This window comes from Carcharhinus amblyrhynchos, chromosome 8 (genome assembly GCF_965287045.1).
Source record: "Carcharhinus amblyrhynchos chromosome 8, sCarAmb.v2.hapA, whole genome shotgun sequence".
Classification (NCBI taxonomy): Eukaryota; Metazoa; Chordata; class Chondrichthyes; order Carcharhiniformes; family Carcharhinidae; genus Carcharhinus; species Carcharhinus amblyrhynchos.
Genome location: NC_137331.1, coordinates 44,448,593 through 44,462,761, shown reverse-complemented (window position 1 = coordinate 44,462,761; position 14,169 = coordinate 44,448,593). Strand labels below are relative to the sequence as shown.

Genomic DNA, 14,169 nt, shown 5'->3' with positions numbered 1-14,169 from the left:
CCCACACATCTTTGGTCTGTGGGAGGCAGCCGGAGCACCCGGAGGGAACCCACGCAGAAATGGGGAGAACATGCAAACTTCACACAGATAGTCGCCTGAGGCTGGAATCGAACCCAGGTCCCTGGTGTTGAGGCAGCGCTGCTAACCACTGCCACCATGCTGCCCTGAAGTTTGTTTATTAGTTACAAGTAAGGCTTCTTTAACATGCAATAAAGTTACTGTGAAATTCCCCTACTCGCCACAATCTGGCACCTGTGCATTGATCCAAACCTAACCAGCACGTCTTTCAGACTGTGGGAGGAAACCAGGGCACCCGGAGGAAACCCACGTAGACACGGGAGAATATGCAAATTCCACACAGACAGTGACCCAACCGGGAATCAAATCCGGGTCCCTGGCATTGTGAAGCAGCAGTGCTAACCACTGTGCTACCGTGCCAACTGAAACGTTCCCTGATCGGGAATCGAACCTGGGCTGTGGCAGTGAAAATACCGAATCCTGACCACTAGACCGCCAGGGGGAGAAAAAAAGTATGAGGAGAGATATTGTAACTTGTGTTATCCTTACAAATCTATAAATGATTGTAAAGGTATAGCTAGGGTGAAGGAGTAATGTATTATGGCCTGTTATTTCTGATTTAATAAATGATTTATTGTCTTGTTAAAAGTTCCCCAGCTGATTCTGTGACTGTTCAGTCACCACCTTCTACGGATCTAAACAAAAAAGTTAGGATCTATCATGCCGGGTTTCATCCTGGGATCTGATATTTCTAGTTATAACATCAGCTGGGATTGCAATGATCTGATTTGCAAATGTGAGCCAGTTAATTAACTTTGAACATCTGAGAATGCAACAACTCCTGTTTTCTTCTCCCAAACACTATTTAAAGTTCTTTCCTCACTGTACAGTAACCTGGTCGTGTTTTGATTTGATTTATTGTCACGTGTTGGTACACAATGAAGAGTATTGTTTTTTGCACACTATCCAGGCACAGCATACTGTTCATAGAGAAGGAAAGGAGAGAGTGCAGAATGTAGTATTACAGTTATAGCTAGGATATAGAGAAAGATCAATTTAGTGGGAGGTAGGTCCATTCAAAAGCCTGATGGTGACAAGGAAGAAAGTCTTCTTGAGTCGGTTGATATGTGTCCTCAGACTTTTTTTATCTTTTTCCGAAGGAAGAAAGTGGAAGAGAATGTCCAGGGTGCATGGGGTCCTTGATTATTTTCCTGGCTGCTTTTCCAAGGCAGCAGGAAGTATAGATGGAGTCATTGGATGGGAGACTGCTTTGAGTGATGGACTGGGCTTTGTTCACGATCTTTTGTAGTTTCTTGTAGCTTTGGACAGAGCAGAGCTATACAAAGCTGTGATACAATTGGAAAGAATATTTTCTATGATGCATCTGTAAAAGTTGGTGAGAGTCATAGCGGACATGCCAAATTTCCTTAGCCTTCTGAGAAAAAAGAGGCGTTGTGGTGTTGAGGTCTTAACCTGTTTCCCAAAATTGATCTAATGGTACATTGATTGGAATGACAATTGACTCTGTTTTTCCCACTTGGGATGGTAGATCTGATAATGGATTACTACTTTGCTAGCCTGTACTATGTCAAGAGGAAAAGTAATTTTTCCTACTGCCCCAACTAATTCTCCAACCATCCCCAAAAAAGAACTTATATGGTCATTACTTCCTTCATTGTGCAAGTTGTCATCTTTATCTCCATGGCGACAGTGTTTAATTCCTTCAAGCATTGAAGCCATTTGGAGTTGTAAACTGTTATTCAAGTTATTTTTTCTAACTTCATTGAAGTTCTGGAGTTTTTCTCTAGAAATGGAATTAATAAATCACACCTATTTACATTTCCCACAAAAGTTGTTCTTTGAAAAACAAATGTGATTTCAGTTCTTCAGAGATTTTGCAGATTATACCAGTGATAGACTTTCCTCTAGTATTGTGGCTTGAGGATCCCTCCAGAGTGGAGTTGACAGTAAACTAGTTGGGTAATTATGTTGAGCATATAGTACATATTGATACTGGAAATGAAACACAAGGCAAAATCTCTGAGAAGGTTAATTTTCTAAAAGCTATGAGCAAACACACTTGGACATGCATGTCCTGATGTGTTTGAGCAGTTGTGCCTAAATCATTTTATAATGCATTATTTTTGAATCTGTTAAACACCAAATTGGCATTGTGATTATATTTGAATTCTAACTTTTATTTCCTCATTTTCTTTTCATGTTCTGTTGGATGATACTGATTTCTACAATCCCATATTGCTTTGAATTCCTCTCGTTGTGCAACGTGAATATTTCACCACCATCTGAAATGCTGAACCTGTGGGTTTTCAACTTTTAACAACACAGCGGTAAGTATCAGAAGCTATGCGCTAGTTTTTAATATTTCTGTGCATGAAGTGTCTGGCTTCCTTGGCACTTGTGATAAGATTATAGTTCGGAAGTTTTCTACATTTGAACTGCGGAATTAACTTGCATCAGTGTTCTTTCCTGTTGTCAGTACGATAAATTTATTCACTTTCTGTTACAGCAACAAAAGAATCTTGAAGGCTATGTGGGTTTTGCAAACCTCCCTAACCAAGTGTACAGAAAGTCTGTGAAAAGGGGATTTGAATTTACATTGATGGTTGTAGGTAAGTGATTCAAAATATATTAAATTCAGTGATTGCTAGTTTGTCATTTCATTTGTCCTTTGTGATAGTGAACTGATAAATGTTGTTGAGTACTCTTTGATATCTTAGAGGATACAGACAATCTGGGACGTGATCTTAAACTGTACACACCAAAATCTCCCCAATTCATTTTTCCACCAGTTTATTGGAGGTGCCCAAGTTGATTCAGGATCCTTGGTTTAAGGAAGAGAAAAATCAACTGTGAATATGTACTTGTCAGGAGAGTGTTGTATTTGGGGTTTTAATAGCATGCTAAGTTCAAAGTTACTGTTGACCAACTCCACTGCCCTTAGAGCAAGTTGATATTTGTTGCATGTCAGTTTCTCCATTGTGATAAGATTCAAATAATTTGAAATATCAAAAATATTTCTGCTACCTTAGTCCCCATATGTAGGCATTATTTATTTCCCTCCCCAAGTTTATGAATTAAAAGTGAAAAAAGTCAGTGCATTGTCCAGCTTTGATAAAGGGTCATCTGGGCTCACAATGTCAGCCCTTTTCTCTTCTTACAGATGCTGCCAGACCTGCTGAGATTTTCCAGTGGAAAATCTCTTTTAATTTCTGCTTTGCTCTCTGAGAATAGTTAAGTGTGATTGGCTGTTTAGCAACGTCATTATTGCTAGTGCCAGAGATCTGATTAACATGCCAGATTCAGAGTGACATCAGGAAAGGAAAAATGCTTACCACAGAGACTGCTAGATTTGTGAACAGCATTCTTCAAGAGTAGCAATGCTGTTGTCAGTTTCATTGACTGCAAGGTCCAGACTACTGTATGAGCATTTCTGAAATGTTCGCTGTGTTGATATCACCAAACCTGCAAAGATGATGCTGTTCTCATTTTGCAGAATTTTGGTTGGATTTGTGACATCTTTTCCTTGAGGTGCTGCAGTATTCTAAAATCTCCAAGGATATTTGGGGCTTTCAGCACTGTCTCACTCGATATTCCCCTCAACACATTCCATCAATTCAACTCAGCCAGTGACACCCACGTCCTGTAAATGAATTTTTTTTTAAAAGAAGGTTTCTAGCATAGACTGGGCCAAGTAACCTCTTTCTGATCTATTCTGTGTAGCCCTATTGCAAACTTTGTAGAACTGTTTGGATGTATTTCATTTTGCACCTCTGTGTCATTAGAACATAAAGACAACATATTAAATAAAACATCTAAAATTGAAATTAATTATGCAGGATTTGATGGGGATTGGGATTTGATAGTTAACTAAGGTAGATCACTACAATAGTGGCCTAACATTTAGACTTTGGCAGACTGAACTCATTAATTTTCTTGTAAATGGAGCTATTTTGTTTGACATGTTTATCTTAATCTTTGAGATGGGACAATGGCTTTACCCTGTGGGAATGTAACTCTGGATTATTGCTATATACTCTGGTATACTTGCATGCTGTATTTGAGAGCAGTTGTTAAATTATTTGTAGTGGGTGTCTGGCTGTAATGTACATTGTGGATAGAATTGTCGTGTTTCTTAACAAATATTTAAGAAATACAAAGATGATAGTGCAATTAAAGACTGGAAATAATAGTTCTGAAGGTGGCAGATAATGTATCTGTTGGTATGGGTTTATATACAAATATGTAATTGAAAGTCATGATGTGAAACAGTCACTGATCAATCAATTAAATTCAGGAGGAACTTTCACCCTGAGTGACTGGAATATGTAACCTGCTACCATGTAGACTAGTTGAGGCAAATAGCATAGTAGATGCATTCAAGGAAAAGCATTTTTATACATTCACTATGTGGGTGTTGTTGACAAAGCCAGTATTTATTACAAAACAGCCCGGGAAACAGGCCCTTTGGCCCAACGAGCCCGCGCCGCCATTTTAACACTACCAGTCCCCCCCCTCCATCCATGACCCTTATCTATTGTTTTATGGCCATCCACATTGAGAGAAACTAATTTAGGGACAATTTATTACTGCCAGTCAGCCTAATAGCAAATCTTTGGGGTGTGGGAGGAAACCAGAGCACCTGGAGAAAACCCACGCAAGCACGGGGAGAATGCGCAAACTCCCACAGACACCGGCCCAAATTCATGTGTCTGCACAGCAATCAGTGATAGTCACTGAGCTGTCATGTTGCCCAGTATCTGGTCCAGTTTAAGCACACACTAACGACATGAAGCACTAGGCCAATCTCGACCAACCAAGAGCAGCCCAAGTACGACCCATCGCGTGTATGCCCCTCGTTGGACACAAGGTGGACCGACTTAAAACCTGTGAATGAAAAGAAAAAAACACATTATTATTGTACGATATCCATTTGCCTTACCAGGGACGCCCCAATGCTAATGACCCTTATTTAAAACAATCTCCTATATCCACCCATCTCCAACCCACTCATGTGCCTGTCTAAGTTACTCTTAAATGACTCTAGCGTGTTGGCCTCCACCACCTTACTTAGCAGAGTATTCCATACCCTCTGTGTGAAAAACTTCCCTCTAATATCTGTGTTATACCTCTCCCCCCTCACCTTAAGTTCATGGGCCCTTGTCCTATGTGTCTCTATCATAGGAAATAGCTTACCTCCTGTTTACTCTATCTATACCCTTCATAATCTTATATACCTCTATTAGATTCCCCCCTCAGTCAGCTCTTTCAAGGGAAAAGAGCCCCAATTTCTTCGATCTTTCCTCACACCCCAGTCCTTCCATACCAGGCAACATCCTGGTAAACCTCCTCTGCGCTCTCTCCAGAGTCTCCACGTCCTTCCGGTAGTAAGGCGACCAGAACTGGACACAGTACTCTAAATGCGGCCTAACCGACGTTCTATACAACTGCAACATTAGACTCCAGCTCTTATATTCTATACCCCTTCCTATAAAGGCTTACATACCATAGGCTTTCTTCACCACACTCTCCACTTGCACTGCCACCTTCAAAGACTTGTGCACTTGCACCCCCAGGTCTCGCTGTGATTCTATACTCCTTATGGGCTTACCCTTTATCATATAACTCCCCCCTACGTTATTCTGGCCAAAATGCATCACCTCACATTTATCCGGATTAAACTCCATTTGCCATGTATCTGCCCAATCAACCAGCCCATCAATATCCCGTTGTATTGCCAGACACTGCTCCTCACTGCCCGCCAATCCAGCCATCTTGGTGTCATCAGCAAATTTGCTGATCACACCACCTACTCCCTCTTCCAAATCATTTATATACACTACAAAGAGAAGAGGTCCCAGTACTGAGCCCTGCGGCACACCACTAGTGACAGACCTCCAGCTAGAAAAGGACCCCTCCACCACTACTCTCTGACTCCTCTTTGCAAGCCAGTTCTCTACCCATCTAGATACGTGGCCATGTGTTCCATGAGCTTTAATCTTCTCTACCAGCCTACCATGAGGGACTTTGTCAAACGCCTTACTGAAATCCATATAGACGACATCGACAGCTCGTCCTTCGTCGACCATTTTTGTCACCTCCTCAAAGAATTCTACCAGATTTGTAAGGCAAGACTTCCCCTTTACAAAGCCATGCTGTGTATCCTTAATCAGATCGCAATGCTCTAAGTGCTCATACATCTTATCCCTAAGAATCCTCTCTATCAACTTGCCTACCGTTGACGTTAAACTCACCGGCCTATAGTTACCCGGGCTATCCCTCCTACCCTTTTTAAACAACGGTACCACGTTCGCTATCCTCCAGTCCTCTGGGACCTCACCTGTGTCCAAAGAAGAGACAAAGATTTGCGTCAGAGGCCCAGCAATCTCGTCTCTTGCCTCCCTAAGCAGCCTAGGATAAATGCCATCGGGCCCCGGAGATTTATCGATTTTAATGCTACATAAAAGCCCTAACACTTCCTCCCTCGTAATCGATAGATCTTTCAATTGGTCTACAGCTCCCTCGATGACCGTGCCAGACATCAAGCCCCTCTCCTTCGTGAATACCGACGCAAAGTATTCATTCAGGGTCTCCCCCATTGTCTCTGCCTCTAAGCACAATTCCCCTCGTCTGTCCCTGAGGGGACCGATTTTACCCTTAGCCACTCTTTTGCTCTTAAGATAGGAGTAAAACACTGCTGCCTAACAACACCAGGGACCCAGGTTCAATTCCTGGCTTGGATCATGGTCTGTGTGGAGTTTGTACATTCTCTCTGTCTACTTGGGTTTCCTCTGGGTGCTCTGGTTTCCTTCCACAGTCCAAAGACGTGCTGGTTTGGAGCATTGGCCAGGCTAAATTCTCCGTCAGTGTACCTGAACAGGCACCAGAGTGTGGCAACTGGGGATTTTCACAGTAACTTCATTGCAGTGTGAACGTAAGCTTGCTTGTGACCAATAAATAAAATCTTTATTGCCCACCTCTAATTGTCTTTGAGAAGGTAGGATAGCTTCTAAGTTGAAACACTGCAGTCATTGTGGCAGTGCTGGTAAATAAGGAGTTCCAGAATTTTGCTGGAAAAAACATGCTGCTGATGTTTTTGACTTTATTGATAAAATCATGGTAGAACTCAATTGGTATTAATTAATTGAAAAATTACCAATTGTTAAGCCAGAATTTCCATAGGAAAGATGTTTATACCTGTATTTTAGATGGCCTTGTGCTAAAATTACTTCCGTTATTGTATAGCTACTGGTCGATATGTGGTGCTCATATCCTTTTTGGCTTGTGCCTTTCCTGTTGTTTTGTATTTGATTGACTCCAGGGGGTTTCAGCTATTTCGACGCTCGTTGGGTTTGACAGCACAATGTGTGTGTTCTAGTATAATAACCTTATGAACAATTTACAAAGTTGCTTTATTCTGGGGCAATATAAAATGGCATCAGCACTGCCTCTACCACACAAGTCTCAAACTAATAGCTGCAGTATAAATGTATGATTAGTATGACTTAGCAAGGAAGCTAAGTAGTGGCAGACATTGCATGAAGCACAACTGCATCATTGTGTGGCTCGGAGTCAACATGTGAGCTGAGCAAGGACTGTGTTTGTGGTAAAGTGAGAAGATCTTTGTGAAGCTGTTTTCGTTTGTAACATTCCATCAGGCTTAACTTGGGTGTTTTGCAGTTCTGAAGGAAGGCTGAGAATTGTACATGATGAACATTCCCTGCAATATGTTGTTTTAGACAAGATCCAAATCTATTTCTGGAATCTCCAAACTTGGACAAATTGCAAATGTTTGAGGTTAGTTTGTGACCTAGACAGGCCTTTGGCTGCCTGCTGCGTTTCCAGCCATGAAGATGACATGATCGGGCTGCAGACATTTGCTTACGGGTAAATGCTGAAAGTCAAATAATTGAGGGAAACCGGATTGATGGGAACTCTGGAGGGTATGTAGATAGTGTGTTGTGGTAGAGGTCAATGAGGTTGTTTTTAAAAATAAAAAATTTTCATTCCAGTTTTTATCTTGAGTAATGCAATGTAAAACCTGTGCAAATTTTTGTTTCGAATGATCGAAGAATGCGACATGATGAGTAGAAACAGATTGCTTTCAGTAGCTGAAGAGTTAAAAGTGAAATATGAGAGATTTAGAATAGGGGTGGGGGCAGGGGAAACGCATCTAGACTGGATAAGATTGGAGTATAGGAGTAGAGCGGATAAATGTGATTCCACTGTATGAAGTAGGGGGGTGGGGTAGTGCATGTAGGTCATGGGAAATGTACAGGCCTGTGGTGTGAGTGTATTTTTATCTATTAGTATAGGATCATCTGGGGCTGGATTAGAAGCAGGTTGGCCACAGCAAAGTTTATTCAAATTGGTACCTCCATGACTTCAATAGTGAGAGTACTGTAGGAGAAAATTCCTCATCCAGTCTCGAACAACTCCTTGGTCGGGCTTTCTGATACTGCACGTTGGTGGAAGCCATTCACAGTGGGTTACCTGAGTGAGTGCCAGCAGCTTATTGTCACCCTTCTAGCAGAAGTGACTGAATAGTGATCAGGAATTTAATTGTGACATTTATTTTTTCATTCTCCCCCTTTCCTTTTCCATCACCTTTTTCTTCCACTGCTCAAGGCTCATGGGGTGCTGGAAATTGGTGTCTGAGATTTATCACTACCCCAAATTATCTATTTGTAGTTGATTGCCCATTCATCACAATATTGCTCTGATGTTTCAGGCTCAGCTACCTGCTGCATAACTGACAATTCTATGACTTCCCTCTGGACATAATATGGCATCTTTGTGGTTTTGCCACTGAGCAGGCAAGCCAGAGACATTGCAAGCTGTGAATTGGCTAATTTGTGGACCAGCAGCAAAGTATTTCCCTATCCAGGTTGCATATGCGTGGTTCCAATTCCATTCTGTGGTTGACTCCTAATGCCTCAAGAGTGACAAGGAATGAACAAAGCATGCTGCCTTATTGCAGCCACCCACAACCCAGGAGCAAATTATAAAAAAGGACGCAAGTGCCAAGCAGAGATGAATAAATCCAACCACTTATGATGACAATCTTGTTCTTTTCAAATACTTTGGCATCAAAATGAACATGATCTTCAGTCATTTATGCAGGAGTGTTTGTCTTTTTTTTAAACTCTGGTTTCCTTTGAACAGAAATGGAATTTTCCCAACACAAAATGGTGCTAATATATTTTCCTTGGCAGGGAGCCCTTTGGGTGGAGAAATTTCCTGCGTTTTTAGGTTGTAATATGTCACAATTCTGATGTTGAGCAATTTTAAATGAAGGAAAACAACATTCGAATATTTCCTGGTTGAACAATAGCTGTTAACCGATTCCTGATGAGCGGTTTATGGATCCATGTACAGGTGCAGTTTGAAAGGAACAGCTTTGACACAATGCCCCTTTCTCCAGGTGTTTTGGTTATGCTTGTTAACAGCCTTGTGTCTATACAGCATAGCGTCCAAGAGAGAAATATTTATTATGAGCAGCTCGAAATCCATTTTGGCTCTGGCTCTGGATTTGTCGGATTCTACAAGTTAATTGTTGCTTCATTATAAATTGCAGTGAGGCTGAGTAAAGGCCAACTCCAAGTTGGACTGCTGAATTTTGATTTATAAATCATGTCTGCACTGGCCATATGTGTTTACCTGATGGGCCTGGGTAAGCTGCTCTTTTGGAGAGTCAGTGCAAACTCAATGTGCTGAATGTCCTCCTGTACTGTTCGGATTTGATGGATCTATCTGTTTTTCTCTGATTTGTTCAATGTTTTTTTTCTGGGATGAGACTGTCTCACTGTGCTTAAAATGAAAGCAAAACTGAAACAAAAACAGAAAATGCTAGAAAGCCTCAGCATGTCTGGCAGCATCTGTGGTGAGAGAAACAGAGTTAACGTTTGGAATCTGCGTGACTTCTTCAGTACTTTCTATCCCTCTTCGACTCAGAGTTATATGTGCTCAATATTGACTCTGGTGCTGCCAGACCTGCTGAGTTTTTCCAACATTTTCTGTTTCCCTGCCTTTGCTGGCTGGGAACTGTAGATTGGCCAATGGATGCTGTGTATCCTTACTGAGTGTTTTTGGATTCTGTCCTGTTCCTGGCACAATTGATATACAGTCATTGGGATTTGAGCAGCAAATAAAAATTTTTGCTTTTAGTTTTAAAATCAAATACACGCAAGCAGATACAAAGTAAAAAGAAAGACTTGTTTTTAAATAGCACCTTCTCTGACCACCAGACAATAGTGTGGACACTGTACTTGATGTACTTGATCGTCATGGTAACCTCTGCCATTCACTTACACAATGTTATGTATACCTGTCTTGCTTACGTGTGACACTGAGGAGCTGTATGCTCCTCCGTCCAAAGATTTTTATATTTACAATTGGCTGATTGCTGTTTACATTGACTTTAGAATGGGAATCTTTAGCTCTGATAAAATATTGAAGCTTTTCTGCAAAGAGAAGAATGTTCTTTGGAGTTGCACCCGATTACTTTCTCTTTAGAAAACTGAATACTGTGTTCCCTTTTCGACAGAATGGTGAAGTGCTAAGTCGCTGAATATCACCATACTGCTTCTGTTTTTCTTCATTCCTGGTATCTGTGTGCTGCTGAAATGAAATTGAATGCTTGTTTCCCTCTTATTGGTGCTACAGGCAAGTTAGATGGTAAATTTGAGGTGTTGAACATGCCATGTTTCACCCATTCCTTTTGTGTATGTTGGGTGAGTGCGTGGTGAGCAAACTGGGATTACATCACCAATATGCTAACAACAACAGCCAAGAAACCTTGCCATGTCTCAGAGATGGGCATTGAAGAGATATGCGACGCAACTGCTGCAATTATTTAGGCTTTGGTGTGACTACACTTGACTGTGGTGTGCAGTTTTAGTCGCCAAACCTAAGGAGGAAGGCATACTTGCATTGGAGATAATTCAGTGAAAGTTCACTAGATTGGTTCCTGGGGTCAGAATGTCAGCAGCTGATAGACTGAGTAAATTGGCCTAAACTCTGGAGTTTAGAAGAATGAGATAAAGTCATGGAAACATACAGGATTCTGAAGGGGCTTTATAGGGTAGAAACCAATGCTGTTTCCTTTTGCTGAAGAATCTAGAACACCAGCCACAGTCTCAAGGTAATGTATTGATCATTGTGGATTGAGCTGAGGAAATGATTCTTTGAGATTTGTGAATTGTTGCAGTTGTTTTAATACCTAATAGATTCAGTTGATAGATGTTAAATACCCAGTAGTTTTAAGGTAGTCAGATAAATAAAAGTTGGGTATTGATTAGTTAATTCTGTTTTCTAAAAAAAAGAGTCAGCCACTACTGGGTATCTGGCGTTTAGACTGAAGAAATCAGTGCTGTGGTGAGCAAAAAACTGTCTCGACCAAATTGTCATTTTCAAAACCATGCCTTTTCTGACATTATCTGCAGAGGATGGTTACCTGAAAATGGAGAGTAGAGATAAGATTTACTCCTGACGGAAGGTTATAATTGAAGGGAACAGGAACACGTTGAGCCTGTTAGTTTGATGCTTGTAAGGGGGAAGGTGCTGGAATCAATCATTAAGCAGGTTATGGCTGGGCACTTAGAAAAACTCAGTCATTGGGAAGAGTCAGCGTAGTTTTGTGAAAAGGAAATCATGTTTGACCTGCTTATTTGGAGTTCTTTGAAGAGTAACATGCGCTGTAAATAAGGGGCACCTGTACATTTGCTGAACTTGGATTTCCAGAAGGCATTTGATAAGGTGCCACATTGAAGTCACTGTGGAAAGTAAAAAAAACTCATGGTAAGACATAAAATAGTAGCAAAGTTAGAAGATTCACTGGCTGACAGAGAACAGAGTAAGCATAAATGAGTCTTTTTCTGATTGGCAGGATGTGATGAGTGAAATCTCCCAGGGGTCTGTGCTGGGGCTCAACCTTTTACCATTTACGTCAATGACTTGGAGGGGAATGAGGGCACAGTAGCACAACCTACAGATGACATAACATATAGACAATATAACCTGAAAAAGACATGAGGTTGTAAGCGGATATAGATAGGTTGATTGGACAAAAGTCTGGCAGATGGAATAGCATAGAATCTCTACAGTGCAGGAGGAGGAGGCCATTCAGCCCATCGAGTCTGCTCCGATGACAATCCCACCCAGGCCCTATTCCTGTAACCCCACGTATTTACTCCGTTAATCTCTTAAACGTACGCATCCTGGGACACTAAGGGGCAATTTAGCATGGCCAATCAACCTAACCTACACATCTTCGAACATGTGAGGAAATGTAAAGTTGTTTACTGACAGGAAGAGTCAAAAATCACCACACCTCAAATATAGTGTGCAAATTTAGCTGTATTTAAGGAAGGATGTAAATGCATTGGAGGCAGTTCAGAGGAGGCTTACCAAATTGATACCTGGAATGAGCAGATTGTCTAATGAGGAAAGGTTAGACAAACTGGGCTTTTTTGCACTGGAGTTTGGAAGAGTGAGGGGTGCCTTGATTGAACTATATAAAGTCAATATGGCATTGACAAGGTGGATGTGATGTTTCCTCTTGTGGGTGAACCCAGAACTAGGAGGGGAGACACTGTTTTAAAATCAGAAGTTGCCTTTAAAGGACAGAAGAGGAGAAATGTTTTCACTGAATATTTTTAAGGCGGAGATAGATTCTTGTTAGGCCAGGGAATCAAAGGTTATTGGCTGTGAATGGGAATGTAGAACTTGAAATTCAAAGCTGATCAGCCATGATCTTGTTGAATATTATAACAGGCTTGAGGGTCCGAAAGGCCTATTTCTCCTATTTTGTATGTGTGGAGTTTGTTTTTTTTTTGAGAGAACTGTATTTGAAGACTCCCTGAAGAAAGATAGCTAAAAGGTGGCAGGGTATGATTTCCCACCACACTTTTCTGAAATGGAACCTTAGGATCAATGGAATAGTACAGTCGACTTATTGACGTAATTTATGTCTTTACTGAGAAGAAAGCAAGCATTAGTTCTGGCACTTGGCTTCCTTCCAGGAGCAAGATCCACTGCGCAAAGTTCTCTGTACTGGATGTTCTAAAGCTGGACAATGAATAAGGTTTGGATGTTCTGTTAAAATTCCTGGGTAAAATTTGAGATGGCTTATTGAATGCCTATAAGCCTGGTCTGATTTCGATAAATTTAAAAAACTGGATGATTCTTCCAACAGAACAAGGTCATGGAGTTTAGCCGATGATCCATGATTTTGCAACAATTCCGCTTGGAAATTCCTAGATCATTGTTTGCCTTGAAATTATTGGACTGTGCTAGAACAACAGACATACTGTTGGTTTGAACCAGAATTAGATTCAAAAAGAGAAATGCTTTTGAAGCAGATGTCTGAAGCCTTAAAAAACAGTGGGAAAGCGTTCATTTCCAGCCGCTTTTATGGTGCAAGTGGAGTCTTTGGCAGTGACACCAGTGATAGAGGATACAGTGCTGACAGCATTTCATGACTGTTCAAATATAGAGCCCCAAGCATCTGTACAAATGGAAAGTTACAAACAAACTACGAGGACAGAGGCCCTGTTGGGAGCTATAACAGGTAGTAGAGGTTGGAGAACGTGGGACGGCTGGTCAGGAAGTGAGTTGAAATTAAGTCTAGAGATAACGGGTATGAATGAGGGCTTAGCATGAGATGAAATGAGACAGAGTGGAATGGAGAGGTGACCTTATTGTAATGTCATGGCTATGTGATTGGAAATCATTTCTGGATCAAATATGACCCCAACAGCATGACTCAGACAGATGCAAGGGAGAGAGTAATGAAGGGACTGGAGTTTGTAATGGGGACTGAAACCAATGGGTTCAGTCTTTCCAATATTTAATCAGAGGAAATTTCCACTTGTCCAATGTTTGGCTTTGAGTAACGCATGGTGGATATATCAAATGTCGTTAAATCCCTCGGATTTCAGTGAGCGTAATCTGTATGAAATTGTGTACCATGTCCAGTTCAATTCTGAATCAGCGGAATGATCTTTTGGACTATCGCAACTTCCTATCCGCTGCTGCAAGTTTGTATTCAAATTTGTACCAATAGTGGGGGGGACTCAAAAATGTTCTGAGATTGGAGCCTCAGTTTGGTGCTACTGCAAATGAATTGTCAGA

General features: G+C 41.2%; 1 protein-coding gene across 2 annotated transcripts in view; it reads left to right on the top strand.

Moving 5' to 3' along the window:
* The first annotated feature begins 2,550 nt into the window (after nucleotides 1-2,550).
* LOC145346564 (septin-7) overlaps nucleotides 2,551-14,169 on the top strand; it is a 119,616-nt gene continuing 107,997 nt past the window's right edge. For both annotated transcript variants that reach the window (XM_080193981.1, XM_080193980.1), the window contains exon 1: nucleotides 2,551-2,648. In XM_080193981.1, the coding sequence (XP_080050107.1) occupies nucleotides 2,639-2,648 (10 nt within the window). In that variant the 5' untranslated portion in view covers nucleotides 2,551-2,638. The remainder of the gene's footprint in view (nucleotides 2,649-14,169) is intronic.